Consider the following 27,511-nt stretch of genomic DNA (forward strand, 5'->3'; position numbering starts at 1 on the left):
TCAAAGTTCAGGTCCTGAATTCCATTTAAGAGTCTGTGACCTCGAGCAAGCAACTAAACCTCTCTGAACCTATTTCCTCATCTGTATGATAAAAATAATATGTGTCCTGCTTGCCTTATAAGATTGACATTTGTATTATGTGAGTTCATTTGTGTTTTGAAAACCATAAATCATTAGATTAGAGGTTCTTCATTCTTTTGTGCCATGGACTCCCTTGGCAGTCTATGGGTAGCCTCTCAGAATCATGTCTTTAAATTCCTAATATAAGATACAGAAGACTCCAAAGGAAACCAACTATACTTAATCAAAATAATAAAAATATTTTTAGAAAGCCAATTTGAAATATATGTAGTAATGGCTTCTTTAACATTAAAATAGGAAGCCATCTCACGGAAGATCTAATAATTAGTATAATTGCAAAATAGTGATAAGCTTTTAAACAGTATTTCAAAATATCTGTAATATCTACTACATCATATGTATTTATAAATTATTTCCATTGATGACAAAGTTACAGCGCTGCTAATACTATTAAGGTTTGTTGCCTATGACTATAGTGGAATGAATGCTAAATTTCAGTTGAAAGCAAGTGAAAATAAAGATGTAATTGAAAGACCTCTCCAAGGTGGGTAGTATGAAGTGAATCATTGTGTTCCATTTTCAGGGTATCCAGATTAGCTAATGTATTCTGAGGTTCACTGGTTTCTTGCTTTCTGTGGTGGCTCATAGACTAGATGGGAAGTGGCAGGGCTACACACCTCCAGCGACGTCATGGCGGCCAGCGATGTCGGACCTTTTCACCCTTGAGTTTGTGGTACCCCTTCCCTAATAGCTTCTAAGAACTGGTGAAACATTAAGAAGCTTGGGATTTTGTTATTAGGAGGAACTTAACCTTCATTTCCAAGGGAAGAAACAGATGTTTAAATCACTGTGATCCATTTGCTGTAAGGAAACCACCTCTTTATTTGATGGTGGGAGCCAGCGGTTGGGTGATCCACTGGCTTAATGGTGGGTATTAAGATGGTGGGATAAAGTGTATGTGAAGCAAGGCTTGGATATATTAGCAATTCCCATGCGAACCTCAGAGAAGGGCATGGATGGTGTAGATAGTTTAGGACAAATATGTATGTCCAGCATTGACAATCAAAACTGGAGTAAAAACCAAATGTCCAAGAAGAGTGGAGATTGCCTCTTATTGATATAGTTGTAAGGTGGCCTTTCAAACAGGCTTTGCCAAAGCTTGACCTTCAATGAACATACCCACCAGCAAGAGCCATGAGTCACCTGCACCTTTTTGTGGGGTAGTTCTGGACACCATTAATAGCCCTGAAACTGCTTATAAGCACAGACATTGTAGGTGCAGCTGTTTTCAATATGCAATGCCAGGCCAGGTGGGGGATAGTTTTGGAGCTATTTCAGAAGCTAACCCATGGGCATATGGAATCAGGACCATATTTGCTCAAAATCCAATATGGCTTTTTTAAAATACTTTTTTATAGGTTAAAGACTCATCTAAACCTTAGAGGGGGATGCATGGGTAAGAGCAGTAGATGGTAAAAAGATTCAGGTTCCTCTTATTTCTTTCCTGGAAGGCCTTTGCTGCCCTCTCCCATGCAGGACTTCAAATAGTTCTTTAATGGACTTTCTGGTTTCAAGATAATAACCTCTTCTACAATACTGCCATTAAGAGCAGTAAAATTTTAGCCAGAACATACCTCAATTCTAAGCTTTTGATGCTCTGAATGGGACTTTAAGGAGAAGCTGTAAGAAAAAAAAAAATGCGGAGGAATATCTATATTCCTCAGGAGTATTTCTGCTTGTACCATATCCTTTCTATTAATTAAAATTTTTAAGCTTTAACGAAATAATATATTGCATATGGTAAAATAAACTTTAAATGGTAATAAAAGGACTTCCCGTCGTGGCGCAGTGGTTAACGAATCCGACTAGGAACCATGAGGTTGCGGGTTTGGTCCCTGCCCTTGCTCAGTGGGTTAACGATCCGGCGTTGCCGTGAGCTGTGGTGTAGGTTGCAGACGCGGCTCGGATCCCGCCTTGCTGTGGCTCTGGCGTAGGCCGTTGGCTGCAGCTCCGATTCGACCCCTAGCCTGGGAACCTCCATATGCCGCGGGAACGGCCCAAGAAATAGCAACAACAACAACAAAAAAAAATGGTAATAAAAGATAAAATGGGAAATAAATCTCCCTTCTCATCTTCCATCCCAACCTAAACCCCAGTTCCTATCCCCAAATGTTAATAGTTTTAGGACTATCTTTCTCTGAAAAGTTTTATGTGTGTGCCTACATATTTTCTGTATTTTTTTATTTAAAAGTTTATCACAAATGGAGAGAGCAGGGTGGACTGGGAGTTGGGGTTAGATGCAAACTATTTCATTTAGAATGGATGAGCAACAAGGTCTTACTGTATAGCACAGGGAGCTCTATCCAATCTCTTGGGACATGATGGAAGATAATATAAGAAAGGGAATGTGTGTGTGTGTGTGTGTGTGTATGACTTTGCTGTACAGCAGAAATTGACAGAACATTGTAAATCAACTATACTAAAAAAGCGTATCATAAATGAGACCATACCAACATATTTTACTACATTTTTGTTTCATTAAAAAATGTAACACACAGAACTTTTCATGCCCACCTACACAGACCTGCCTCCCTGTTTTTAGGGCCATTGCATGGTTATCCAAGATGACAATTCACTTAAGCAATCCTCTACTAATGGATATTTAGGTTGGCCTTAGTTTTTCTAAATTTCAAACAATCTGCAGTGAATACCCTTATTAAAAATACTTCTGTATACTTATGGAGGATATCTCTCAGGTTATTTTCTAGAAGTACAATTCTCAAGTCAAGAGTATGGGCATTTAAACCCATACTCCTTTGTTTGTTTGTTTGTTTGTTTTGGTTGCACCCATGGCATGCAGAAATTCCAGGGTCAGGGGTTGAACCCACACCACAGCTGTAACCTGAGCCATAGAAGGGACAATGCCAGCTCCTTAACCCTCTGAGCCATGAGGAAATTCCTAAATCCATACTCCTGACCTGAAAACATTTTGTAACCAAACTGCCCTCCAGTGTGGTTGAATCCATTTACGTTCCCACCAATAAGGTCATGGGTGGTTGCTTGTTCATATGAATGTCAATTCTGGCAGTATTTTTTTTTTTTTAATGTTCACGGATCTAGTGGGTAAAGAGTATCCCATTGTGGTCTTGACTTGCATTTCCTAAGTAAGGTAGAGCATCTTTTCCTTTGCTCCTCTGTGCATTGCCTATTTATCATTCTTTGCCTGTCTTTCAAGACATTGCTTTCTTCTACTACATATTTTTGCATTCAGCAAATATTAAGTTCCTACTACGTGGTGAGCATGATGCTGAGCACTAGGGCTATACCAGTTAGGAACACCACTATCTTTGCCCTTTGGGAGCTTTACTGTGTCCTAGGAGGCAAACAGTGACCAAGTTATGCTCTGAATAGGTGAATGGACAGTCTGAGTTAAGTGCCTTGAAGGAACGCCTCTTTCCCCTCTTAGAACATGGAGAAGAGAGAGGCCTGGACTGGGAGTGGGAGAAGATTGCCCTAAGGAGCTGATATCTGAAGAACAAATAAGATTTGGGGCTGGGGAAAACAATTCTGGAAGAAGGAATGAAATTGTGGAGGGAATGTGACATATTAGATGAGCTGAAAGAAGGCCAGGGACCAGAGCACAGAGAGCAAAACAATGACACAGGATGGCAGTGGACTGCATCGTTTGGGGGCCTGACCCCATTACTGATTGGGCGTTTCTTCTCCCAGGGAGAGAGAAAGCCATTGAAGGATTCTAAGCCATAGTTGGTGATCAAATCTGCATTCTGAAAAGATGACTGTGGCTCAAAAGAAGGGAAACAGGAAAACCAATTAGAAGGTTTTTGAGTTAGTCCATTTGAGATGTGATGGTAGCTTGGCCCTGGACCATGGCAGTGGACATGAAGAGGAGTAGATGAATTCAAGGAATATGGAGGAGGTCAAATAAAAATTGATGATGGATTGGATATAGGGGATAACAAAGGGAGGAGGTTTCCAGGCTGATTCTTAGGTTCCTAATTAGATGGATGATGGCACCATTGAAGCACTGGAAGAGGTCAAGGATGAGTTCAGGCTCATACAACACATCTGAGTGGAGCTGTCAGATAGGTAGCTAGATATAAAATTCTGAGACCAGAGGAAAAGTCTGGATTGGAAACATGAATATAAAAATCACTGGAATATAGTAATTAAAGCCATGGGCATAGATGAAATTGCCCACAAAAGGAGTATAGCACCCAAATCAGGCCTATTCTGAATCCTTAAGGAATACTAACATTTACTGGGTGAGTAGAGAAAGATGGAGACAAAAAAAAAGAAAGAGCAAGTGAGAAGCCTGAGAGCAGGAGGAAGCCAGGTAAGTGTGGTTTCCCAGAAACTAGTAGAATAATGTTTCATATAGAATGGAGCAGGGAGTTCCCATCATGGTGCAGTGGTTAACGAATCTGACTAGGAACCATGAGGTTGTGGGTTCGATCCCTGCCCTTGCTCAGTGGGTTAAGGATCCGGCGTTGCCGTGAGCTGTAGTGTAGGTCACAGACGTGGCTTGGATCCCGAGTTGCTGTAGCTCTGGCGTAGGCTGGCGGCTACAGCTCCGATTTGACCCCTAGCCTGGGAACCTCCATATGCCGCAGGAGCGGCCCAAGAAACAGCAAAAAGACAAAAAAAAAAAAAAAGAATGGAGCAGCCAGTGGTGCCAAATGCTGCTGAGACATCTAGTAAGAGGAAGCCTGGGAAATGCCCATTGGATTTGGCAACTTGAAGGTCCTGGTGACATTCATTTGGATTGTGTCAGTGAAATAACAGGGCAGGAGTCGGACTGGAGGTGGTTGAGGAATGAATGAGTAGTGAAGACATGGAGACACCATATAGACCACTATAAAGAAGTGTGATTTTGAGAGAAAACAGCCCCAAAACTGTTCGTCTGCAGTCTCTACTCTTGACCCTTCCTAGCCACTCAGTAAGTTGGGCTGATTTTATAATTCAGTATTTGATGTTTCACAGCTGTGGGCTCCCGGGAGCCATGGCAACCAGCCAGCCAGGGATATAGTCTGCAGGGGAGGCCACCTCAACCTCGGAGGTTGTTCTACTCCTTTGAGCAGTTTCTTGACTCTCAGGCCTGGGAAGGCCCATTGTAGAAATACCGCTGTAACTGTCTCTCAGAAACAAAGTCCTTATATTTTAGAGACACATACTGAACAATATAAGGATAAATAGTGTCTTGGATTTGCATAGTGAAGCAGGCTAAGCCATGAGTTGCTAATTGTTGAAGTTGTGCAATGGGATGGGTACCTGGTGGTTTATTATACTGTTCTCACTATTTTTGTGTGTAAATTTTTTCATAATACATTGTAAAATATCAAATTTAGTGACTCTGTCAATTGAAAGTACATAGAGCCAGTGATCATCACAGGCCCACTCTGACCATGCCACTTAAATGGGATCTTGTTTAAATCCAATTTGCCATTGGATTGTGGGTTTCAAGGTACCAAATGTCTAAGGGAAGGAAATCTGCTTTCAGAGGCTGTCCTCTCTTCTCTCAGAAACCCCAACACCTTGTTTCTTGACCCTCTTCTCCTTTCTTACCTCCCTCCTGTGCATGGACTCCAAATCACAGCTTTGTCACCCATCTTTGTGAACCCGAATAAGCTCCTTCTCTGACTTGAACCATGCTCTGAAGGATGGGGAAGCCCATCTGCTTAGCAATGGTGTGAAGATTGATTTTGACTGCATATGCTGGAGTAGCTAAGATAGTCCACATCCTCAAAAGCCCACAGAAGCCAGGTAACATAATGAAGGCAGGTGACCAAGTAGGAGAAAATCACGTAATCCTCTTAGCCTGTCTTTAGCTTTTCCACTTTTAGTAGACATACAAGTAGGAAGAATTATAAGAAAAAAATCCTATCCTACAAGAAAAATAATTCAAACATGATCATAAATGGAATAAATAATCCATATCCTACAATTAAACGGGTAATAAACTAGACTTGGCCTCAGTGTTGAGGTGTGTTAGGGAGTGGTGGGGAGCAGGGTAAGCCAGAGCACACAGGCCCCATCTTACAGAGGCTGCCTTCCTCAGCTCCACGATTGCTGCCATGAGAGAATATGGAGCCAAGGTCAACATGTCTTCTTGTTTTACAAGAGAAGCTAGAACTCTAAAATTTTTATGTGACATCTCCCAATTCTTAAGTTTGGGTTCAATTACTTATTTAAAGAAACACTACAATGGCCAAACTATGCCCATTTGTGGGCCAAGATCAGCTCATGAGCTGCCAGTGTGTAAGCTGTCACCTAGATAATGGGATAGGACATGGTATCCCATCCCCTTCCCTTTTATCTTCCTTCTCTTTCTTCTTTCTCTCATTTTTCCACATCTGTCTCTCCTGACCCCTTCCAGCCTTCCTTTCTAGACTAAGTCCAAGTGGTGGAAGGGATGAGTGGGTTGGAGAAGTGATGAAGCCCAAAGGGATATGATCTAGATGCCTCCCTCTGCCCTTGGTGAATGAATACACTGGCAACCAGGAGTCAGTTTCTCGTGTGCACCCGAGAGCTTATCCAAAGACTGTCTCATTTTTCTCAACAGCCTTGCGAAGTCGTTCTGGCCGCTCCATCATCAACGGGAACTGGGCAATTGACCGGCCTGGAAAATACGAGGGCGGAGGGACCATGTTCACCTACAAGCGTCCAAATGAGATCTCGAGCACCGCCGGAGAGTCCTTTTTGGCTGAAGGTCCTACTAATGAGATCTTGGATGTCTATGTGAGTTGGAACTGTTGTCCAGATTTCATGTCGTCTTGCTTCTAAGGACCACACTTAGCACAAATAAACAAAAATACTGCCTCTGCCCAGCAAGACCATTTGCGTGGCGTCTTTGGGGTGCCCTTACATGCTTGGCATTCATCTTTGCCACTCACCTCTGAATGTACCTAGTTCATAGAAACCTTAAACTCTACCAGATGCTTATTACCCTCATAGTTTATTGACCCAGTAAAACCAATTTTACTTGTTGAACCAAATCAGGGGCAAAACATATCCTTTATTTCATGAACATTGGATCTCCTCCAGGCACTTTCCTCCTGTGCTAATTTGGCATGTTTTCTTTTTATGGAAAAAGAAAGCAAACGCCTAAAGCAAGACAAGACCACTCACAGTTCCCAGCCCTCTTCAAATTCTATTAAAGCAAATGAAGAACAAGAACTCCAGCGTATTCCAGATGACACAATAAAGCTTGGAGTAACAATAGAGAGGTTTACTAGAAGTTCCCTGCTTCACAGAAGACAGAACTTTGATTTCTTTTACAAGAAACTAAAGTATTAGGTTGCCCCAGAGTTTGGAAATAGTCCTTATTTTTCCAAGAAGCCACTAGCATCCAGTCTCCTAAAAAAGATCAGGAAATAAAAGATAACTGGAAGTAAAAGCTCAAAATCACGTTTTGATAAAAAAATGAATGAGCTTGCCCATAGATATCTCCAAAGCCATGCTAGTCTCCTTGATATTTGCTAAGTTCGAGTTTTATAGATATTACTTCTCCAGCTATACAGTTACATGTTCAATCCTCTTGGGCATAGTGGCTCATGGACTAGAAATGATAAAAGAAGCCTTGTTATGGTTCGTTTTGAATATTTTTTTATAGACTGTCCAGTAGGTTGTTGGACTCTGAGTAAGTTTCGAATGGCGTTGGCGTAGGGGGTAAAAACTCGGATTGTTAAAGGCCCTCACTGACTGTGGGTGGTCTGGGATGTGGTGGCCAATAATAATTCCCTAAATGGGACAAGGTTTGCACCGGCAGAATGCTCACACAGAGGAGGCGCAGAAGAGGGAGGTTAGGGTTTCTGGCCCCAGGGATGACTGTCCGATTGTGTGAGAAGTGAGGGGATTAGGAGGGGACTGCAGGGACCTGAGGTCACGACGCTTGTCCCTCAGGGGTTCTCTGCTTCCCACCATGGTTCCTGGATGTAAGGGGCCCAGGGGTGATTTACAGACAGGAGGGCCTGTTTTACATGTAGGGGAGGGGTAAGGACTGATGGTGAGAATGGATGCAACAGACATCCTCATGGACCAAGCAGGACCCACATGTGTAGGAGCAACTCAGAGAACGCCTGCAGTTAAGCAGACCTACGGGATCAGCTGTGTTTCTAACCTTCTGTTTCTCCAAATGAAGGAGTCCAAAACCATGAGATTGAGGGACTTGCTGTAGGTGACACAGCTGGTCATAAAGCAGTGAGATAGAAATAGCAAAATGTGACCTTCTCTCCTTGCCTGGCTCATATTTTCACCCCAGATTCTCCTAGATTCCTGCTCTGCTGCTCCATCTACCTCACCCCCTGCTTCCGGCCAGGAAAGCTGTGGGTACAAGGATTTTGTGCTCCAAAGCCAAGAGGGAGGGGTTTACTCTGTTGCACCACACTGGTTTGTTTTGTGGTTTTGTGCCCACGGTGTTTAATTGCTGACTTCCACAGCCCTGTGCAGATTTTGTCATGGGTTCCTGAGAGAATAGGACCCAGGGAGACTTAACCTCCCTTACACCTGTTTTTCTCACCCCATCTCTCTGCAGTTCTGGAGCTTTCCATGGATGACAGGGGATGGAACCCAGGGAGTCAGTGAGGGAAAGTGGTGGGGCATGTCCCTCCCCAGCCAGCCTCCTGGGCCAATAGAGGACTTGGGAGGACCCTAGGGGAGCCTGGGCTGGCTCTGGCCAGGGTTGGCCCCGCTCTGAATGACTCTATCCTGCCACCTAGTATTCAGACAGGCTCTCTGTAGTGGAAACTTCTGTGTCTATCTTGGACATTTTGAAAGCCAGGAACAAAATCTAAGCCCAAGTAGAGGATGGTTGGGAGCCAGCAAAAAGGTTCACGACCATTGCTTCCATCTTCCTTTTCAGAATTTATAAAATCTTGACTTTCAGCCTAGTTTGCTTCAGCTTCTCTCAAAAGACTACCATCTTCATTCAAATAGCAAAAAACCATCTAGAAATAGCTTTCGTTTAGTCTGTCCCAGGTCCACTAATGTTATTAGATGTGAATCAGTCCATTCATTTATGGTTAGTGCCACTTACACCATGGAGCCCAAAGCCAGCGGGGAAGGGATGTGCGTGTGTGCCAGTGCAGTGACATTGACCTTTGTATTGTCAGATGATACACCAGCAGCCTAACCCAGGAGTCCACTATGAGTACGTTATCATGGGGAACAATGCCATCAGTCCACAGGTGCCACCTCACAGGAGACCAGGTAAAACTCCTTGTTTTGCTGCCAAGCACCCTGGATCATTTCCTTTTAAAGCCTTTTCTTTCTTCTTCTTGTGTATCTACCCTCTGTCTCCCAATAGATGCAGAGAAAATCCATGAACACATGGTTTAGAATCAAAAGATGCTTCACTACTTGCCTGAGCCTTCACTGATAAGTGTTTCATCTACTTGATTCAAAAATGAAGCGGACATTCTCCATCTGTCTTTCCAGTTGAACATTTTGAAATGTCTTATATTAGTTTCCTGTTGCTGCTGTGGCAAGTCACCTCAAACTTAGGGGTGTGAAACAATGTGAATATACTATCTTATAGTTTGGGGAGGTCGGAAGTCCAAAATGGGTTTTGCTGGGCTGAAATCAAGGTGTTGGCAAATATTATTTAGGGCTAAAAGGAAATGGAAGTACGTGTAACTGCATCTTACTAAGTGAGAGAAGCCAATCTGAAAAGTCTCCATACCGTGTGATCCCAAGTATGTGTATGTACAATATTCTGGAAAAGAGAAATTATGGAGACAGTAAACAGATCAGTGGTTACCTGGTGTTAGTGGGGAGATGAGGATGAATGGGCAGAGCAGAGGACTTAAGGAAAGTGAAACTATTCTGTGTGATACTGTAATGATCAATAAATGCCATACATCTGTCATAACCCACAGAATATATAACACCAACAGTGAACCCTAATGTAAACTATGGACACTGGGTGATGACGATATGTCAGTGGAGGTTCATCAGCTGGGATGAATGTACCATTCCTGTAAGGATATTGATGGGGGAGGCCGTGCATGTGTAGGGTCAGGGGAGATACAGAACTCTCTGTACTTTCCACTTGATTTTGTTGTGAACCTAAAACTACTCTGAGAATATCAAGTCCTGGGGGTGGGGGGACAGCAATACGTCCCCAGCCTCATCCTTCTCCCAGCTTCCCAGAGGGAACTGCTCTTAACAATTTGGTGGGATCCTGCCCAGCCCTTCCTATGCATTGACAACAAGCATTTTTGCAACAGTGTGAATCTTTGTCTATAATCTCTGTGTACCAGGAACATCACGTGCCCATCTTTTCCATAAACCAACATAAATCTAACCTCAATTTCTAACTTCTTTGAAATTGGTAGAAAATTCAACCTCAGTCAGTCTGGGGGATCCCACACACACACCCCAGATATGAGTAAAGATCCCTGCCTGGCAGGTTTGTGGTGCTTAGGAAACCCAAGACCTCAGATGCCTGCCTCCCTTGCTTTGGAGATTCATTGTCTCTCTTATTTCTTTTTCTCCTCCTTCTCCCCCTCCTCTTCTCCCTCTTTCCCGCTCCTCCCCCCACTTCTTCTCCTCTCTCTTCCTTTCCCTCTCTCTCTCACCACTCTCACTTTTCCCTCCTCCTTCCCCTCTGCTGGCTCCTCTGGGACCTGTTATCCTTACTGGTAGCTCAGGCTTTCTCTGTGGGAAAGAAGAGCTGGTGACTTCCAGCAGCTTTCAGTTTCTTTCTTATAAAAATCTGAGGCCAGAAAGTCTAAGAACTTGGCCACTGGGTCTAGGAGAGGAGAAGGAACAGAGATAAACAACAAAATCCAAATTAACCTCTCAAAAAGTGTCCTGCCATGTCTGTGTCTATGTGTGTGTATACAAACTGAATTCTGCTTTTTTTCTTTTACCAAACACTCTATCGGTCATATCGCCATGTCACGACATGTATTTGCTTCATGTTTTAAAAAACAACATGGTATCTCATTCATGGCTGTAGTATAATTTACTTTAACCACTACCACTAGTAGACATTTAAGTTCATTCTAAGGTTTGGCTGTTTCAAATTAGTAACCATACCTGTACATGCAGCTTTATTTAAAAGAATGGGAATGTTGGTGCAACAGTTGTCCTGGAAACTGAATCAGTAGGTCAAAAATATGTGCATTTCAAATTTGGAGACATATTGCCAAATTGCCCTCCAAAAATTCACATCTATGTGCAGATTCACCCAAAAGTGTGTTTTCCTGCATGGTCAATAAGGAGTGTAGGGATTTAATGTTTCTAATTTTTGTTGTTAGTTAAATAGAGTTGCTGTTGTTAGATGCTTTCTCATGTAGTTTTTTAACTATGAATGAAGTTGAGTATTGTTGTATGATTTCCAGCTATGTGTATTTATTTTCATGTGAATTGTCTTTCCCTGGCCCTTTTCCATTTCCCTACTGGCATGTTCATATTTTTTATTCATTTTTAATAATGTTTCTAATATTAGGGAATTAACATGTGCTGTGAATTAGAAATGATCTCATGCTACCACACTTCTAATGTTGGAGGCATTTCCTCTTTATAACTCACCATCCAAACCAATCTTACCCCTGTGGTGTGTGCACTTGCCTCTCCCAGGGGAGCCCTTCAATGGCCAGCTGGGACCAGAAGGGAGGAGCCAAGAGGAGGGAGAAGAGAAAGAGGGGGATGAGCCAAAGGCAGACACGCACGGTGGGGCACCTGAAATATTCACCTCGGAATCAGCACAGACTTTTCCAGTCAGGCATCCAGATAGATTCTCTTCCCATCGGCCAGACAATGTGGTACCACCAGCACCACAGCCCCCACGGCGGAGCCGAGATCACAACTGGAAGCAGCTGGGGACAACAGAATGCTCGACAACCTGTGGGAAAGGTGAGCCACGTGTGGGCTAGGAGGGTCTCTGCAGATACCTGAGTGGGGACCATGCCAGTGGGCCAAGGCACAGGGAAAACCTACCCCTCATTGAGCCTGACAGTGATATGGCTTGTTAGTGTGATGCTTTTTTGGGGAGGGGGTCCCCAAGACCATGCTCAGGCTTGATGATCCACTGGAAGGACTTACAAGTCCCAGAAAAGCTGCTGTGCTCATGGTTACAACTTATTACATGAAAAGCTAGGGATTAGAATCAGCAAAGGGAAAAGCCCATGTGGCAAAGTCCAGGAGATGCCAGCCCCCAGATGTCCCCTCCCAGTGGAATGGCACAGTGTTAATTCTCCCAACAACATTGTATATGAGCCAAGTATTGCCGACTAGAAAAGCTCACTCAAGCTTTGGTTTATTGGGTTCAATCATGTAGGCATGTGGCTCCCACATTATTGACATTAGCTATTCAGCCTTTAGCATCCCAGAGGTCAGACTGATACAACATAGCCCAAAGTCTCAGGCATGCAAAAACAGGTATTCACATAAACCCAAGATCTCCAACATAGAAAGACTCTTATCAATAAACTATTCCCAGACTCCAAGGTATCTCTAGCCCTGGTCAAGGGCCAGTTCTGAACACAGGCCTCTCTTTGAAGTGTGCAGGATCTGAGCAACCCAGGCCTGCTAGGTTAATCCTTTCCTGCCTAATGAGTTCATTAGTAATCAGAGAACACACTCACCTAGTTTAAGATCTGCAAGTTGACATGCAAGTCAAGGTTGTGGACCACTTACACAAGTACCATTCTAAAGTCATTCTCAAATCTCAGGACTTCAGTGGGGGGTGGAGGTGGGAATTGCTTTAGGAGCTTGAAGTGTTAGTTGGCTAGCTTTGGCATACCAACACTCACAGCTTCCTTCCTTCTCTTCAGTAAACTCTCAATCCTGTATTCATCCCATTATCTTAACCCCATCAACTAAGACCACCAGGAACAAGCCTGTAGCCCAATAAAGTCAGTTTATGCAGCAAGGGGGACCACACACCAGAGGGAGCAGGGGGCATATTTCCAGTGGAGAGAAAAGATCAAGCTACAGGATTTGGGGGAGTTGAGGTGAAATGTAAATAAAGCAGGGTTGTGATAGGCTTGAAGCAAAGCTTGGCTGTGTGTAAAGGAGTCAGTATCAATATCAGCCTGGACAGTGATGTGGACTCTAATCCCAGTGTCCTTGAAAACACCAAAGTTAAGGTGAATGTGATGTCCAGAAACCCTGATCCGATGTTCTGCACCTGGGTCGGAAATTGATGCTGCTTGTCTGTTCCAGGTGCCTTAGACCCTCATTGCAAGTATACATATAACTGTGTAGTTATGATTTCCTTCATATGCATGATGACAGCCTCCTACTTGTAGCAAAGTGCTATTTGTGACCCTAAAACAGCTATTTGAGGAAAGGTACCATAGAAACAAAGGCTGTCTCCCTAAGGAGTTTCTGCAGCTGGGGATCTATGATACCCCCAGCATATTGATTTGAGATTTTTTTTTTTCCTTTTCTTCAAGAGACCTATGTCTAAGGGTACAAAATGTGAAAATAATGGCATAATCAACACACAGAAGAATCTTTCACAACTACCTCTAAAGCATTTATCTTTTGCATAAGAGTGCTGACTTAGTGGCTTTGGAGAATTGAATTGAAGTCTTTGGTTCCTCTTGGGATCTGGAGCCCTTCCTGCCTGGAACCTTTGCTGGTTCCATGATGACTTCATAACTGGAGTGCTGATTTATAGAGGCTTATCCAGCTTACACTTAATCCTTGTGCAGAGAATGTGAACTGGAGAATCATTGTACCAATTTCTTTTATAAGCTTACTAGGGAAAGTTAAATGCCTGTTAGATGTACCTTGAAAGAGGAAGAAAGCTAGAGATGATTATGCAAGAAGGCCAACATAAGTTTAGCAAGGATCTGTCCATGATGCTCTAGAGGGAAGCAGTGTGAAATGCACTTGATGTAGGAACCCAAGATCAGAATGAATTATTACTGAACGGTTCTACCATTTCGGTAGTGGTGCGATGCCCTTCAAAGGAATCAGGTACACTCAGAACTAGGAGAAATAAAGGGAGAGTTATACAAAGGATAAAAATGGTTATTGTGTGGTTTGATACCAAGGGTGGCATGAGTAGAAGAATCTCCTCCATTTCATGTCTTTCAAGATGGCCTGGCCCAGCCTTCCCAGTAGGATGAGATGTAGGCCTATCTGGAAACCTTGCATTGACAGGCCTTGTGGATCATAAGACACTGCATTGTGGACACAATGGGACAAGGACAAGAGCATGGGCCATTTGCTGCTCACCCTCCATGCTGCTCACCCAGCCTCGGGTTCACTGGATGGATGCCACCCACTCGTCCGGATGGTCATTCGACATCTCTGTTCTGTACCAGGCAGGATGGAGGGACCTCTTTGCTCCCTCTAAGGTTTGCTCCTGGCCTCAGACCTGCAGAGCAGGGAGGCAATGTGAATGCCACCCACTCGATGGATGGCATCTAGCCTCTCCCCTGAATCCACTGGCTTACCGCATTTAATATCCACTGATTAAATGTGGTACAGTTCCCTTCTCCCACCTAACATAACTTCTGTATTGATCAGCACACTCAACATACAACCCATCCAAACTGATCCCAGATTTTTCCTACTGCCCAAAGCAGAACCAGCACCTGACCTCACCATCCCATTCCTGCTTGCTACCCACTGGATGGATGCCACCCACTCGTCCGGATGGTCATTCAACATCTCTGTTCTGTACCAGGCAGGATGGAGGGACCTCTTTGCTCCCTCTAAGGTTTGCTCCTGGCCTCAGACCTGCAGAGCAGGGAGGCAATGTGAATGCACAAACAGTTTAACTCACCTCACTGTTAGCAGTGGTGACGAGTGTGCCAAGACCAAGAAATTCGAAGTCTGCTGATGCTGTCCATCTCTTTTCTGCACAACCCAAGACCATTAGCCTCATGATCTCATTTGTCCCTCCTAGCCACTCCTCCACTCTGTCCTGGTAGCACTTATTGACCACACATCTCTATGCCTCTCAGGTTAAAATTTCAGCATCATGAGAACATGCTAACAGGGAGGGGCCCTGTCACTGGTGACCAAGGGTGGCCCATACTCTGTCCAGTCATCACCCAGACCTTTGTCTGCCTTGTCAATCTCCTAGCTTGGCTCAACTGATCTCTAGAGTTCCAAGACTGGAGTTATTTAATTTTTTCTTTCTCTTTATTTTGTCCATCTCTCGAAAGTGCCTCACCGCCCTCTAGCCTCTCCCCTGAATCCACTGGCTTACCGCATTTAATATCCACTGATTAAATGTGGTACAGTTCCCTTCTCCCACCTAACATAACTTCTGTATTGATCAGCACACTCAACATACAACCCATCCAAACTGATCCCAGATTTTTCCTACTGCCCAAAGCAGAACCAGCACCTGACCTCACCATCCCATTCCTGCTTGCTAACAATTGGAAGACTAATTGCATGGTATGCTTGGGCAATGAAGAGATGTCTGTGTACCATTTTGAGTGACAATCTCCCTTTCTGAAGAAATATAAATTGACCCAAAGAGGGATTTCCCGTTGTGGCTCCGTGGATAACGAATCCAACTAGGAACTATGAGGTTGCTGGTTCAATCCCTGGCCTTGTTCAGTGGGTTAAGGATCCGGCATTGCCGTGAGCTGTGGTGTAGGTTGCAGACGTGGCTCACATCCTGAGTTGCTGTGGCTGTGGCGCAGGCCAGTGGCTATAGCTCCGATTTGACCCCTTGCCTGGGAACCTCCATATGCCACGGGAAGAGGCCCTAGAAAAGACAAAAAGACAAAAGTAATAAAAAATAAAAATAAATTGACCCAAAGAAAGAAACCATTTTGGTTATTGGAGTCAAGAAATATAGATCTGGGAGTTTCCATCGTGGCTCGGTGGTTAACGAAGCCAACTAGGAACCATGAGGTTGCAGGTTCAATCCCTGGCCTTGCTCAGTGGGTTAAGGATCCGGTGTTGCCATGAGCTGTGGTGTAGGTTGCAGACAAGGCTCGGCTCCCACGTTGCTGTGGCTCTGACATAGGCCGGTGGCTGTGGCTCTGATTCGACCCCTAGCCTGGGAACCTCCATATGCCGCAGGCGTGGCCCTAGAAAAGACAAAGAAAAAAAAAAAGAAATATAGATCTAGTGTTTTCTCACCATCAGGAAGAAAAGGAGTGCCTCTGAATTTATTTCCTCAGCTAAATGCAGGATCTAAACCATGGACAAATGTACTATAAAGGCAGTAGAAGGTGGGGAAAGACAGGCAGTGGCTATATGCACACAGCCCTAAACGGGATCCATTTCTCCAAGGCACAGAGCATTCCAAGGTAGCCTCTATCCTTTCAACTAAAGACATTCAATTTCCCCCTCATTAGTGCCAAGCAACTGGGGTAGTTACTTTTGCTTCCTAATTCACAGACTTATAAGTAGAAAAGTTAGGAGTTCCCATTGTGGCTCAACGGAAATGAATCTGACTAGCATTCTGTGAGGACACAGCTTTGATCCCTGGCCTCACCCAGTGGGCTCAGATCCTGCGTTGCTGTGGCTATGGTGTAGGCTGGTGGATTCATCTCCGATTCGACCCCTTGCCTGGGAACCTCCATATGCCACGGGTGCGGCCCTGAAAAAACCAAAAAGAGAAGTTAAACCCACATGGTCTGAAGGGGAAGGAATGGGCTAAATAATAAGATTTTTACTTAATCCCTTAATAACTTCATCCAAATGGGTATCCTGCAAGCTGGAACTGAATCTTATTCTTCTTTGTAACTCAGCACAGTGTGCTTAATGTTTGTTGAATTTCATTTAAAAAAAATCTCTTCTTAATGAAAATAGATATGTCGCTGAGCAAAATTTAATTCCACATTTTTGCTTCCTATTAATTTTAAGGCTAGTACTGCTTTTTACTCAGTCACTAATTATGCTTAACTGGAATGTTATTTTAAATAATGGTCTCAAATTATAGCTGCATTGTAAATTTTTACTGCCAGAGTAGTTTAAGCAAATGGTTGTTTCTGATTGAAAGCTGTCTTACAAACTGTCAGATTTCTTACAAGAACTACCCTCTGGCTCAGAGTGTGTCACACAAGATCAGCTTAAAGAAGCATTGATACACTTTGTGACTGATGAAATACTGAGAGACACTTACTTTCAAAGTTATTCCTCTAGTTACAATTAAAATTATAACAAGTTGGGAGTTCCCATTGTGGCACAGCGGGAACAAATCCAACTAGTATCCGTGAGGATGTGGGTTCAATCCCTGACCTCAATCAGTGGATCGGGGATCTGGCATTGCCGTGAGCAGTGGTGTAGGTTGCAGATTCAGCTCAGATCCTGCATTGCTGTGGCTGTGGTGTAGGCTGGCAGATGCAGCTCCAATTCAACCCCTAGCCTGGGAACCTCCATATGCCTCAGGTGAGGCCCTGAAAAAGACAAAAATAAAATAAAATCATAACAAGTTAGAAGTTCAGAAACTAAATGTCTGGTCACTTAGCAACAGAGCTGAGACAGAACTACAGAATAAATGATAGTGTTCTGAAAAAATGCCATTTGCAGCAACATGGATAGACCTAGAGATTACCATACTAAGTGAAGTAAGTCAGACAGAAAAAGGCAAATATCATATGATATCACTCATGTGGAATCTTATTTTAAAATGATGCAAAAGAACTTATTTACAATACAGAAGCAGACTCACACATTTTGAAATCAAATATGTGGTTACCAAAGGAGAAACATAGGAAGAGGGATAAATTAGGGAGTTTGGGATTAATATATACACATTACTGTATGTAAAATAGATAACTAACAAGGACCTACTGTATAGCACATGGAAATTTACTCAATATTCTATGATAACCTATGTAAGAGAACCATCTGGAAAAGAATGGATATATATGTTTATGTGTAACAGATTCACTTTGCTGTACACCTGAAACTAATACAACATTGTAAGTCAACTATGCTCCAATAAAAATTTTTAAATGATAGTGCTCTGCCCAGCAGGAGTCAGGTACTGGAATAGATTGGGCAGGGTGGGAGTGGAGGTGGGCTGGTAGGCAGTTATTGGTGAAAAAGCATCTTACTCTTCAGACACTTGGGTTGCACATTAGCCAGTTTCTCATTTTGTAAACAACTGTTAGTAATACTTCAGTCTGCCACCAGGGGGTAGCAGAGAAAGGCAAGCAGAATTGAATAGGCTTTTTTTTTTTTTTTTTAATGTGAGAGCTAGAAGTTGTACTTAAATTCTGACTTTTTCTCCAAAACAGGTCATTCCCTGTTAAGTATGAAACACTACGCTATGCATTTAAAGTTAACCAAAAATATGAGGCATTTAGTATTTTTTTAGCAAAGTAATAAAAATAAATGTCAGACCTCTGAAAAATATTCATTCCACAAACTTCTATTGAGCACTTACTACACTGCTGTCCTGGGGTCACAGGGATGAACAAGAACAAGCCCTTTCCCTGAGAACCTCACCATCTCACAGAGGCAGATGTATAGCTCAAATAACTAATATACCATTGGATCAGTACTTTATCAGGGGGATGTGTAAAATGTTTTACAAAGGGGAAGCCAGCTGCTTTTCTAGCCTCTCTTGAATCTTCTTACTTCTCTGCACCAACCTACCTTTTCAATGTACCTGGCACTTGCAGGCCAGTATGCCATGTACTTTTGTTCCAGTTTAGCAACCTGGACAGCCCCTTCCCCAACATACATATGCACACAGCTACCCACAGCCAACCCTCTCTCTGTGATGCCCCTTGACCCTCTGGGACCTTTTCTCTTTGCTGCCTCCAGAAGACCTTCAAGAAGTTACTATTTGTGGAGTTCCCATTGTAGTGCAGCAGAAACGAATCCAACTAGGAAACACGAGGTTGTGGGTTCCATCCCTGGCCTTACTCAGTGGGTTAAGGATCCAGCATTGCCATGAGCTGTGGTGTAAGTTGCAGATGCAACTCAGATTCCATGTTGCTGTGGCTATGGTATAGGCCGGCAGCTGTAGCTCTGATTCAACCCTTAGTCTGAGAACCTCCATATGCTGCAGGTACGGCCCTAAAAATACAAAATAAAAAAAAAAATGAAGTTACTGTTTATGTTCATTTTATAATCACTCCCTGCCAGGTGATTTCTCTTGTTGTCTTGAACTCTTATGAAAATTGTTTTTCTCTGCCTTTGAACACCTTCAAACCATGTCCACAAATAGATTATAAGGTCTTTGAGGGCAGGAACTATTCCTACTCATCTTGGCGCTCGATGGTGCCTAGGAAAGCCCTCATGCGGGAGGAACATGTCAACTCAGGGATGGAGGAGTGTGTGAATGGTTCTGTTTCCGAGGCTTCTCTTCATCAGCACCTGGATCTCTGCACATCTGCACCTATAGCCCAGCATTCAAGTATTTTCTTGTTCTTGCAGGATCGCAGTACCCCATTTTTCGCTGTGTGCACAGAAGCACTCACGAAGAGGTTCCCGAGAGCTACTGTGACTCAAGCATGAAGCCAACCCCCGAGGAGGAGCCCTGCAACATCTTCCCTTGCCCAGCCTTGTAAGAGGGCTTCTCTGTTTCTGTCACCTGTTAACAGCTTACTTCTAATTGCTCGTGCATAGGACCCTAGTAGTAGATAGAATCTAATTTTTAAATCCACCTACATCTGATTTAGAAATATGTGGAGTTCCTGCTGTGACTCAGCAGGTTAATAACCCAACATAGTGGCCATGAGGATGTGGGTTCAATCCCTGGCCTCCCTCAGTGGGTTAAGGATCTGGTGTTGCTTCGAGCTGCAGTGTAGGTCACAGATATGGCTCGGATCCTGAGTTGCTGCGGCTGTGGCTGCAGCTCCAGTTTGACTCCTACCCTGGGAACTTCCATATGCCCCAGGGTGCAGCCTTAAAAAGGGAAAAAAGGAAAGAAAAGAAACATGAGACTTGGTCTGTGCATAAAATGCAATCAGTTTAGCAGGCACACTTGTCTTTCAGGATTAACACAGGCGCTCATAGCCTTTAGCTGGTTAGCACCCTCCAAGGAAGCTTTTGGTAAATTGGAGCAGTTAAGGTTTTAGCCTGGTCAGGAAAACAACAAATTACAATCCAGTGTGGTCAGTGCTCAGGTGAGCTGTGTACAGAGTGAGAATAATGAAAGTCAAATATATCTGCCAGGGGAAGTCAGGAAAGGTCTTGAGTTGGTTATTAAAGAGTAGATAGGACACTCTCACAAGAACAAAGGGAGAGAGCCCTAAAAAGGGAAAGCATAATTCTCATCCAAAGACATAAGGAACATGTGTGGATGTCTTATTCAAGTAAATAACAAAGCAGAGTGACAGAGGGGAATATTGAAACTAACACGTAAATACTCAATGAAAAATAAAGTAGATTGGAATAGATTTCTAAGTTAGTTCCAAAGTGGGTTAATGTTCTACAGGGTAGCGAAACTAACCTTTGGAGTTATTTTTCTTATTGGGTAAAAATCATTTATACCTTCTCCGTTTTCTATAATTTTATGGAATCTGGGCCCTCATCACTGGTAACTAGAGTGTGGGACAGAGTCGCACCCTTTCTGGAGTTAGACGGCCTTGGGCAGACTGTCAGGCACAGCTCTAGGCTGGGGATCACCCATAACCATTCTAATGTTTCTGTGTGAGACTCTATCTTCCTGTTTTTTGGAGTTTTTTGTTTGTTTGTTTTTTGCTTTTTAGGGCTGCAGCCGAGGCATATGGAGGTTCCCAGGCTAGGGGTCTAATTGGAGCTACAGCTGCTGGCCTACACCACAGCCACAGCAATACCAGATCTGAGCCGCATCTGTGACCTCCACCACAGCTCATGGCAATGCTGGTTCCTTAACCCTCTGAGCAAGGCCAGGGATTGAACCCGCAACCTCATGGTTCCTAGTTGGATTCGTTTCCGCTGCACCATGATGGGAACTCCCTGGTTTCATTTTTTTGGTTTTGGTTTTGGGTTTTGTTTGTTTGTTTGTTTTTGCCTTATTAGGGCCACACCCACGGCATATGGAAGTTCCCAGGCTAGGGGTGGAATTGGAGCTATAGCTGCCAGCCTACACCACAGCCACAGCAATGCAGGATCTGAGCTGAGTCTGTGGCCTACACCACAGCTCATGGCAACACCAGACCCTTGACCCACTGAGCAGGGCCATGGATCAGACCCATACCCTCATGGATACTAGCCAGGTTTATTATCACCCAGCTACAATGGGAACTCTAGACTCTGTCTTCCTGTTGACTGAAGTGACCAGTCCTCTCACTCTCCTGTTCCTGTGCCAGCTGGGACATCGGGGAGTGGTCTGAGTGCAGCAAAACCTGTGGCCTGGGCATGCAGCACCGCCAGGTTCTGTGCCGCCAGGTGTATGCCAACCGCAGCCTGACGGTGCAGCCTTACCGCTGCCAGCACCTGGAGAAGCCCGAGACCACCAGCACTTGCCAGCTCAAGATCTGCAGCGAGTGGCAGATCCGGACAGACTGGACCTCGGTACGTGGGCTGACAGCTGGCTCTGGAGCTCCGCCTCTGAGAACCCCTCCACCCTCCCGCTGCCCCTTTTTGAGAACTTACTAGGGAAAATCCTGGGTTCTCCAGGAGGAGCCACTCTGTGGGGGGGACTTTTATGCAAACCACAGGATGTCCTGGTAGCTGGATAGATTTAGGGACCGACTTTCAGGGTGCACACAGGTCTCCCCTCTCCTCTGTGTCACCCTGGAGTGTAGGCTAGCGACAGCTGCTAGAGCCAACTCCTCCTTCCCATCCTGCTCTCCCATTTTGCCGATGACAGAACTGAGGCCCAGAGGATCAAAGTAGGCAAGACATCCAAGAAGGTCTTAAAGAGAAGGGGTGTGAGTTTTCAGGGATAGGATCCTCCCCAGGTGGCATGGTGCAGCAGGAGGCCTGGCCACCCAGGGGTCTCGCCCAGTCTTCTGTTAGGTGGTGGGGAAGGATGCAGGCACCGTGACGAAGGGGCCCTCAGAGCAGACACTGCCCGTTGTGCTGACGTGTTCTTGCTATGTTTTAGTGCTCGGTGCCCTGTGGAGTGGGGCAGAGGACCCGGGACGTGAAGTGTGTGAGCAACATCGGGGATGTGGTCGATGACGAGGAGTGCAACATGAAGCTCCGGCCCAATGACATCGAGAACTGCGACATGGGACCCTGCGCCAAGAGCTGGTTCCTGACTGAGTGGAGCGAAAGGGTGAGCTTGATGGCGGCAGACGGGCGGGCACTCGCGGACCAAAGCTGCTGGGCTGCCAGGCAGGAGCTGCATGTCACTAATTTGACGTAGCGAGTCAAATTGCTTGCTAAGAATCCCAAGGCAGTTTCTAACTTTGGGGAAAGGCCCAGAGGTGAATGCTCATAGGCCTTCGACCTTTATGTGAAGATCTTGGAGGGCCTCTAAGATTGAGAAGTGGGTGTGAAAGAGTTTGTTTAATTCTCCTTACCATACCACATGAGTATTAAATAATGAAATTCTAAAAAAAGTAATTTCATCACACCTTCCCCACATTTTGGGAGCAACTGGTGTAGAATAGGTCTGATTCCTTCATCAGAATTTCACTGGGTGTCAGGACAGTTAATGTCTATTCTTGTACAGCCCATTTATGGTATCAGGAGGTTTTCTTCTCCATTGAACCAAAGTATTTCTTGCCAACTCCCACCTGTGCCATATAGAAAATTGGAGGGTTCTCTCTTTACGTGACAGCCCTGCAGATTTTGAGGGACCCCTTCCCCTTCTCCAGGCTAAAAATGCCTACTTCCCTCAGTTAATTCTTTGGTGTTTCTGGGTTTCTAGCTATCCTGGGATTCATTTGTGTTCACAGTATACTTGGTGAATTTAGTGTAAGCCAATGAATGAAAAGAATGGTGCTAGACTTTCATTTTCATATTGGAAGGATTCTTATTAAAATAATGTTCTTTTTTTGGTTATAAAGTAACATGAGCTGTTATAAGAAATATTTAAAAATCAGAAACGAATACCTGTGATCTCCTCACTGGAAGATAACGATTTATTTAAGCCATACTGCCAAGCTTTTTTCTCTTCATACATACTTTACATTTATAGCTTTTTTGTACTCATATATATTTTAAGGATATGAATCATATATGTAATTTGGTAGCTTGCTTTTTTACTTACGTATTTTTTAAAACATTTTAATGGTATTCAGAACCCTCAAAGCATGACCAAAGGGAAATAATATTTCAATTAGAATAAAATATTATATGACTACTATAATTGAACCAACCCCTATATTTTATTTCCCCCCTCCCAGTAAAAACTTGTAAATTTCTCTTTCCTGTAAATTTGCTTTGTATTTTAACATAAGTAGTTGTTAAATCGAATCCTTTTTTGAAAATTCTACATAGAGCAAAGGAAGAGTCCTGTATTTTTCTGTTTGGAGAATTTTTTTTGTTCTTTTTTGGAAGAGATGTTTTAAGCCATGTAAGTTTGGTGCTAGATGTTAAGTAAGCAGTTTTGTTTCACTCCCAGAATAGATTATCATTCCAGAGTGTTCATGCTAATTTTAGAAGAGATGGGTGGGGAGAGGGTGCAATGGGATTTAAGAAAGGCATGTTGTTTTTGGCATCATTTCCCCCAAGGACTTATGTCTGATTAGAATTTGAGCCAGTTGGGGCTCTCTGACCCTCAGTTTCCTCATTTGTAACACTGCAGACTGAGAATGAAAGAAGAGCACATTTGAAACCACTAGAAGAGATTGGCACAATGGGGTGGGCCTTTGAGCTACCAGTTAGCCTTTCAAAAAGTTCCATCCCCAGGAATGACCAGCTGATGGCCGTCTTCCACGTTGGAATGGTGGCTTGAAATAAAAATCAACCTTGGAGTTCCTGTCGTGGCTCAGTGGTTAACGAATCCGACTGGGAACCATGAGGTTGCAGGTTCAATCCCTGGCCTTGCTCAGTGGGTTAAGGATCTGGTGTTGCTGTGGCTCTGGCATAGGCCAGTGGCTATAGCTCCGATTTGACCCCTAGCCTGGGAACCTCCATATGCCGTGGGAGCAGCCCTAGAAAAAGCAAAAAGACAAAAAAAAAAAACGACCTTGTTACGATTTACTCTGAAGTAGGCAGTTCTTACCACTGGGAATAAACATGTTCTGAACACCTCTTACATACCAAGCGTGAGTGAAACACAGCCTCCATTTAATGAGCCCAAGTAGGAAAGATGAAAGAAGATAAGATTAAAGCTAGAGTTCCTGTCATGGCTCAGGGGTAGCGAATCTGACCAGTATCCATGAGGACTCAGGTTCAATCCCTGGCCTCACTCAGTTGGTTAAGGATACGGTGTTTCCAGGAGGTATGGTATAGGTTGCAGACTTGGCTGGGATCCTGCATTGCTATGGCTGTGTTGTAGGCCAGCAGCTATAGCTCCAATTCAACCCCTAGCCTGGGAACTTCCATATGCTGAGGGTGGGGACTTAAAAAGACAAAAAAAAAAAGAGTTCCCATCATGGTTCAGCAGTTAACGAACCCGACTAGCATCCATTAAGACACAGGTTCGATCCCTGGCTTCGACCAGTGGATTAAGGATCCGGCATTGCCGTCAGCTGTGGTGTAGGAGCTTGGTCCTTAACATTCTTTTAAATTTAGCACTTGAGGATATGGGGAAACTTTCCCAGATACATGTACATTATTCGATTTAGAAAGCAGAAAATCAAGTTAGAAAGTCAGCCGGAAATTACACAGAAGGAAATATTCTTAGAGTTTAAACACAAAGATAACTTAGGTTAGATTTACCTTGTATTCCTAAGAATTCAAATAGCTTGAGGGCTTAAAGTTAGGAAAGAGACCACATAATCCAAGGCTGAAACAACAACGACAACAAATCCTTTAGCTTAGGATATTTCATTTCATGTAACAAAAGATTTTTTTAAATCTAAGGCCCTAATTCATTGGCTCAGTTTTCTAATGATGCGGGTAGAGCATTAGGTCATGAGAAGTGTTCTGAGCCCATAGGAGAGGGAAAAAAAAACTTTTATTCTCCCCTCCTTAGGTTCCGTCATGGAAGCCTACAAATTAAGCTGACAAAAGCCATATTAACAGGAGAAAAGCATACACATTTTTTATATTAATTTTTTCCTTCCACATGGCACAGCGGGCTTCTTAGGAAAGAATTGAAAAATCCCAAGGACATGCTCAGACTCAAGGACTTAAACCATTTTAACAAAAGGGGGTAAACTATGAAGAAATAATTAGGCAAAGGAAGGAGTTTGGGCTTCTAGGGGCAGTACCTTGTAGAAAAGTGGATAAGAAATTAATGGAAGATAAGGGCTATTTTAGGAAGGTTTGTTTGTACAGACCCATCTTGATATCACCTCCCCATCACCAGTAGTAAGAATGCCCTCTTCTTCTTGTAACTCGGGGAAATTTCCCACAGGAAATTTACATCCTGCTTTTAGGCAGGAAGGGGGAGGACAGAAAGCCCTTCCTGCATCTGCTATTTCTCAGTTTCCTTCAGCTCAAAATAATCAGTATGCCAAAGCAGTATATTTGGGGGTGGCATGTTCCAATCCACCCCCCACCACAAGCTCTTTGCTCGAGAGAGTCCTCTCCTTTCCCCTCCTCCCTCCGTACCGCCCAGGAGTCAGGCCCAGCTCAGCAGCTGTCATATAAATGTTTGATGACCTAACCTGGGCTGTGATTTTATAAGACTAGACAACAATGCACAGAAAAGAAAATAGAAATTTTGATAAGGAAAATGGGCTATGAGTATTTTTTTCTTTTCTCAAATTTTCTTAAAATTATGTTGCTTTTACTTATTTTAATAAGTAACTATTACCTTTTAATACTTAAGTATTTTAGATAAATGATTATAAATGGTAGAAACCAAACATCAACTCTGTTTTTAAGAGAAAACTCAGCAAAAACTCAGAATGGGCGTTAATTGTGCTCTAAAGGGCCACTCAGGATTGGAAGGTGCTGATGAGAGAAAAGAAATGACAGCAGAAGGGCCCACAACTAGATTTACTTATTCAGCTGATATTCATGGATTTGCTCATGGGTGAAGCACCAACCTGAGAAGGAATTAAGGATGAGTCAATAGTCCCTGTCTGCTCTGAGCCTACTTCTACAAGGGGGAATAAAGGACATTAATAACTATAATACAAAGAAAGACACCAGAACACAGAGTGCCATGGGAATTTTGAGACTGGAAAGAGTATGTTAAGTCAGGCAATCAAAGAAGTCTTCACAGAAGAGACAGCATTTGAGCTGAGCCTTAACAGATTTCAATGTGTCCAGGTGGAGGGAAAGTGCTTCTGGCAGAAGGAACAGCATAGACAAGGCACTGCAAGAATTTCATGTGATCAGGTGCTAGTGAGCCCTGGTTCTGTTCAGCGTGACATGCATGGGATGGAACAATGGAAAATTAGTCTAGGAGTTCCCATAGTGGCTCAGCGGAAACCAATCTGACTAGCATCCATGAGGATGCAGTTTCGATCCCTGGCCTTGCTCAGTGGGTTAAGGATCCAGCATTGCCATGAGCTGTGGTGTAGGTCACAGACGTGGCTCAGATACCACATTGCTATGGCTGTGGTGTAGGCCAGAGGCTTCAGCTCCAATTAGACCCCTAATTGGAGCTGGGAACCTCTATATGCCGAGGGTGTGGCCCTAAAAAGACCAAAAAAAAGAAAAAGAAAATTAGTCTAGAATAGTGGGTTGACTGGGGCCACATGACAGGAAACCTTTAGTGCCAACTGGGGACATCCATGGGTGACTTTTGTAGGAATGGGACGGAGTCAGAGGGATTTTCAGCATGGATTTCCCAGCACCTGGAAGCCCAGCAAATTAGAAAATCTGGGAAGAATGTCAGTGGTGCTGGGAACCACGGACAGAAAGACAGAGAAATGTGGTTAAACTAGAATCTTCCCACCCTGATGTTTGGCTTGACGTCAGAAGGAGGATGGCAAAAGAATAGTCAACTTTAGAATCCAGGTAGCAATTAGAACATGCATTGGATAGTCAGGAAGAGGAATGGGGTTGGCGGTGGAGGTCGTGTTCCTTTGTTTTACAGGTGGGCTATGAGGTTATCTGGGGGATACTGAGACAAAGATGTGCAGAAATTGAAAATAGAGGATGAGAAGCAAAATAAGGCAGCATTTTGAACCATTTCAAGACAGACGAAAAATGCTCCAGGTGCATTGGGGTATGACTTGGGAAGGGGTTTACTTTGTCCCCTGGGTGGGAACAAAGTGTGATCATAGCAGAGAAACCACTGACAGTGATGTGCTTTAAGTGAAGCCCTTACCCCTATCCTGCAAGCCTCCATTTCTATCTCAGTGTGAGGGTGAACCTTCAGAACCTCTCATACCATTTCTCGAGCACCTGCTGTATGCAGAGCGCATCATTCACTACCTGACCTCCTGCCAGGAATGTGTCCCTGTACCAACCATCAGGTGAGCATGGCAAAGGTGTGAGGGACTGGGTCACTGGCCCTAGGCCACACAAGGAATAGAAATATTAATGTCGATGTGTCTAGTTCCCAGGCCAAGCTCTCCCTTTA

At 43.9% G+C, this 27,511-nt stretch overlaps 1 protein-coding gene across 2 annotated transcripts in view; it reads left to right on the plus strand.

Annotated features, from left to right (window-relative positions):
* The window catches only part of THSD4 (thrombospondin type 1 domain containing 4), a 549,832-nt gene that overhangs the window by 507,765 nt on the left and 14,556 nt on the right, over window positions 1-27,511 (plus strand). For both annotated transcript variants that reach the window (XM_047767202.1, XM_047767203.1), the window contains 6 exons: window positions 6,662-6,837; window positions 9,210-9,306; window positions 11,683-11,958; window positions 19,420-19,549; window positions 21,279-21,483; window positions 22,019-22,192. In XM_047767202.1, coding sequence (XP_047623158.1) covers window positions 6,662-6,837; window positions 9,210-9,306; window positions 11,683-11,958; window positions 19,420-19,549; window positions 21,279-21,483; window positions 22,019-22,192 — 1,058 coding nt within the window. The remainder of the gene's footprint in view (window positions 1-6,661; window positions 6,838-9,209; window positions 9,307-11,682; window positions 11,959-19,419; window positions 19,550-21,278; window positions 21,484-22,018; window positions 22,193-27,511) is intronic.

The sequence above is a fragment of the Phacochoerus africanus genome, chromosome 2 (genome assembly GCF_016906955.1).
Source record: "Phacochoerus africanus isolate WHEZ1 chromosome 2, ROS_Pafr_v1, whole genome shotgun sequence".
NCBI lineage: Eukaryota > Metazoa > Chordata > Mammalia > Artiodactyla > Suidae > Phacochoerus > Phacochoerus africanus.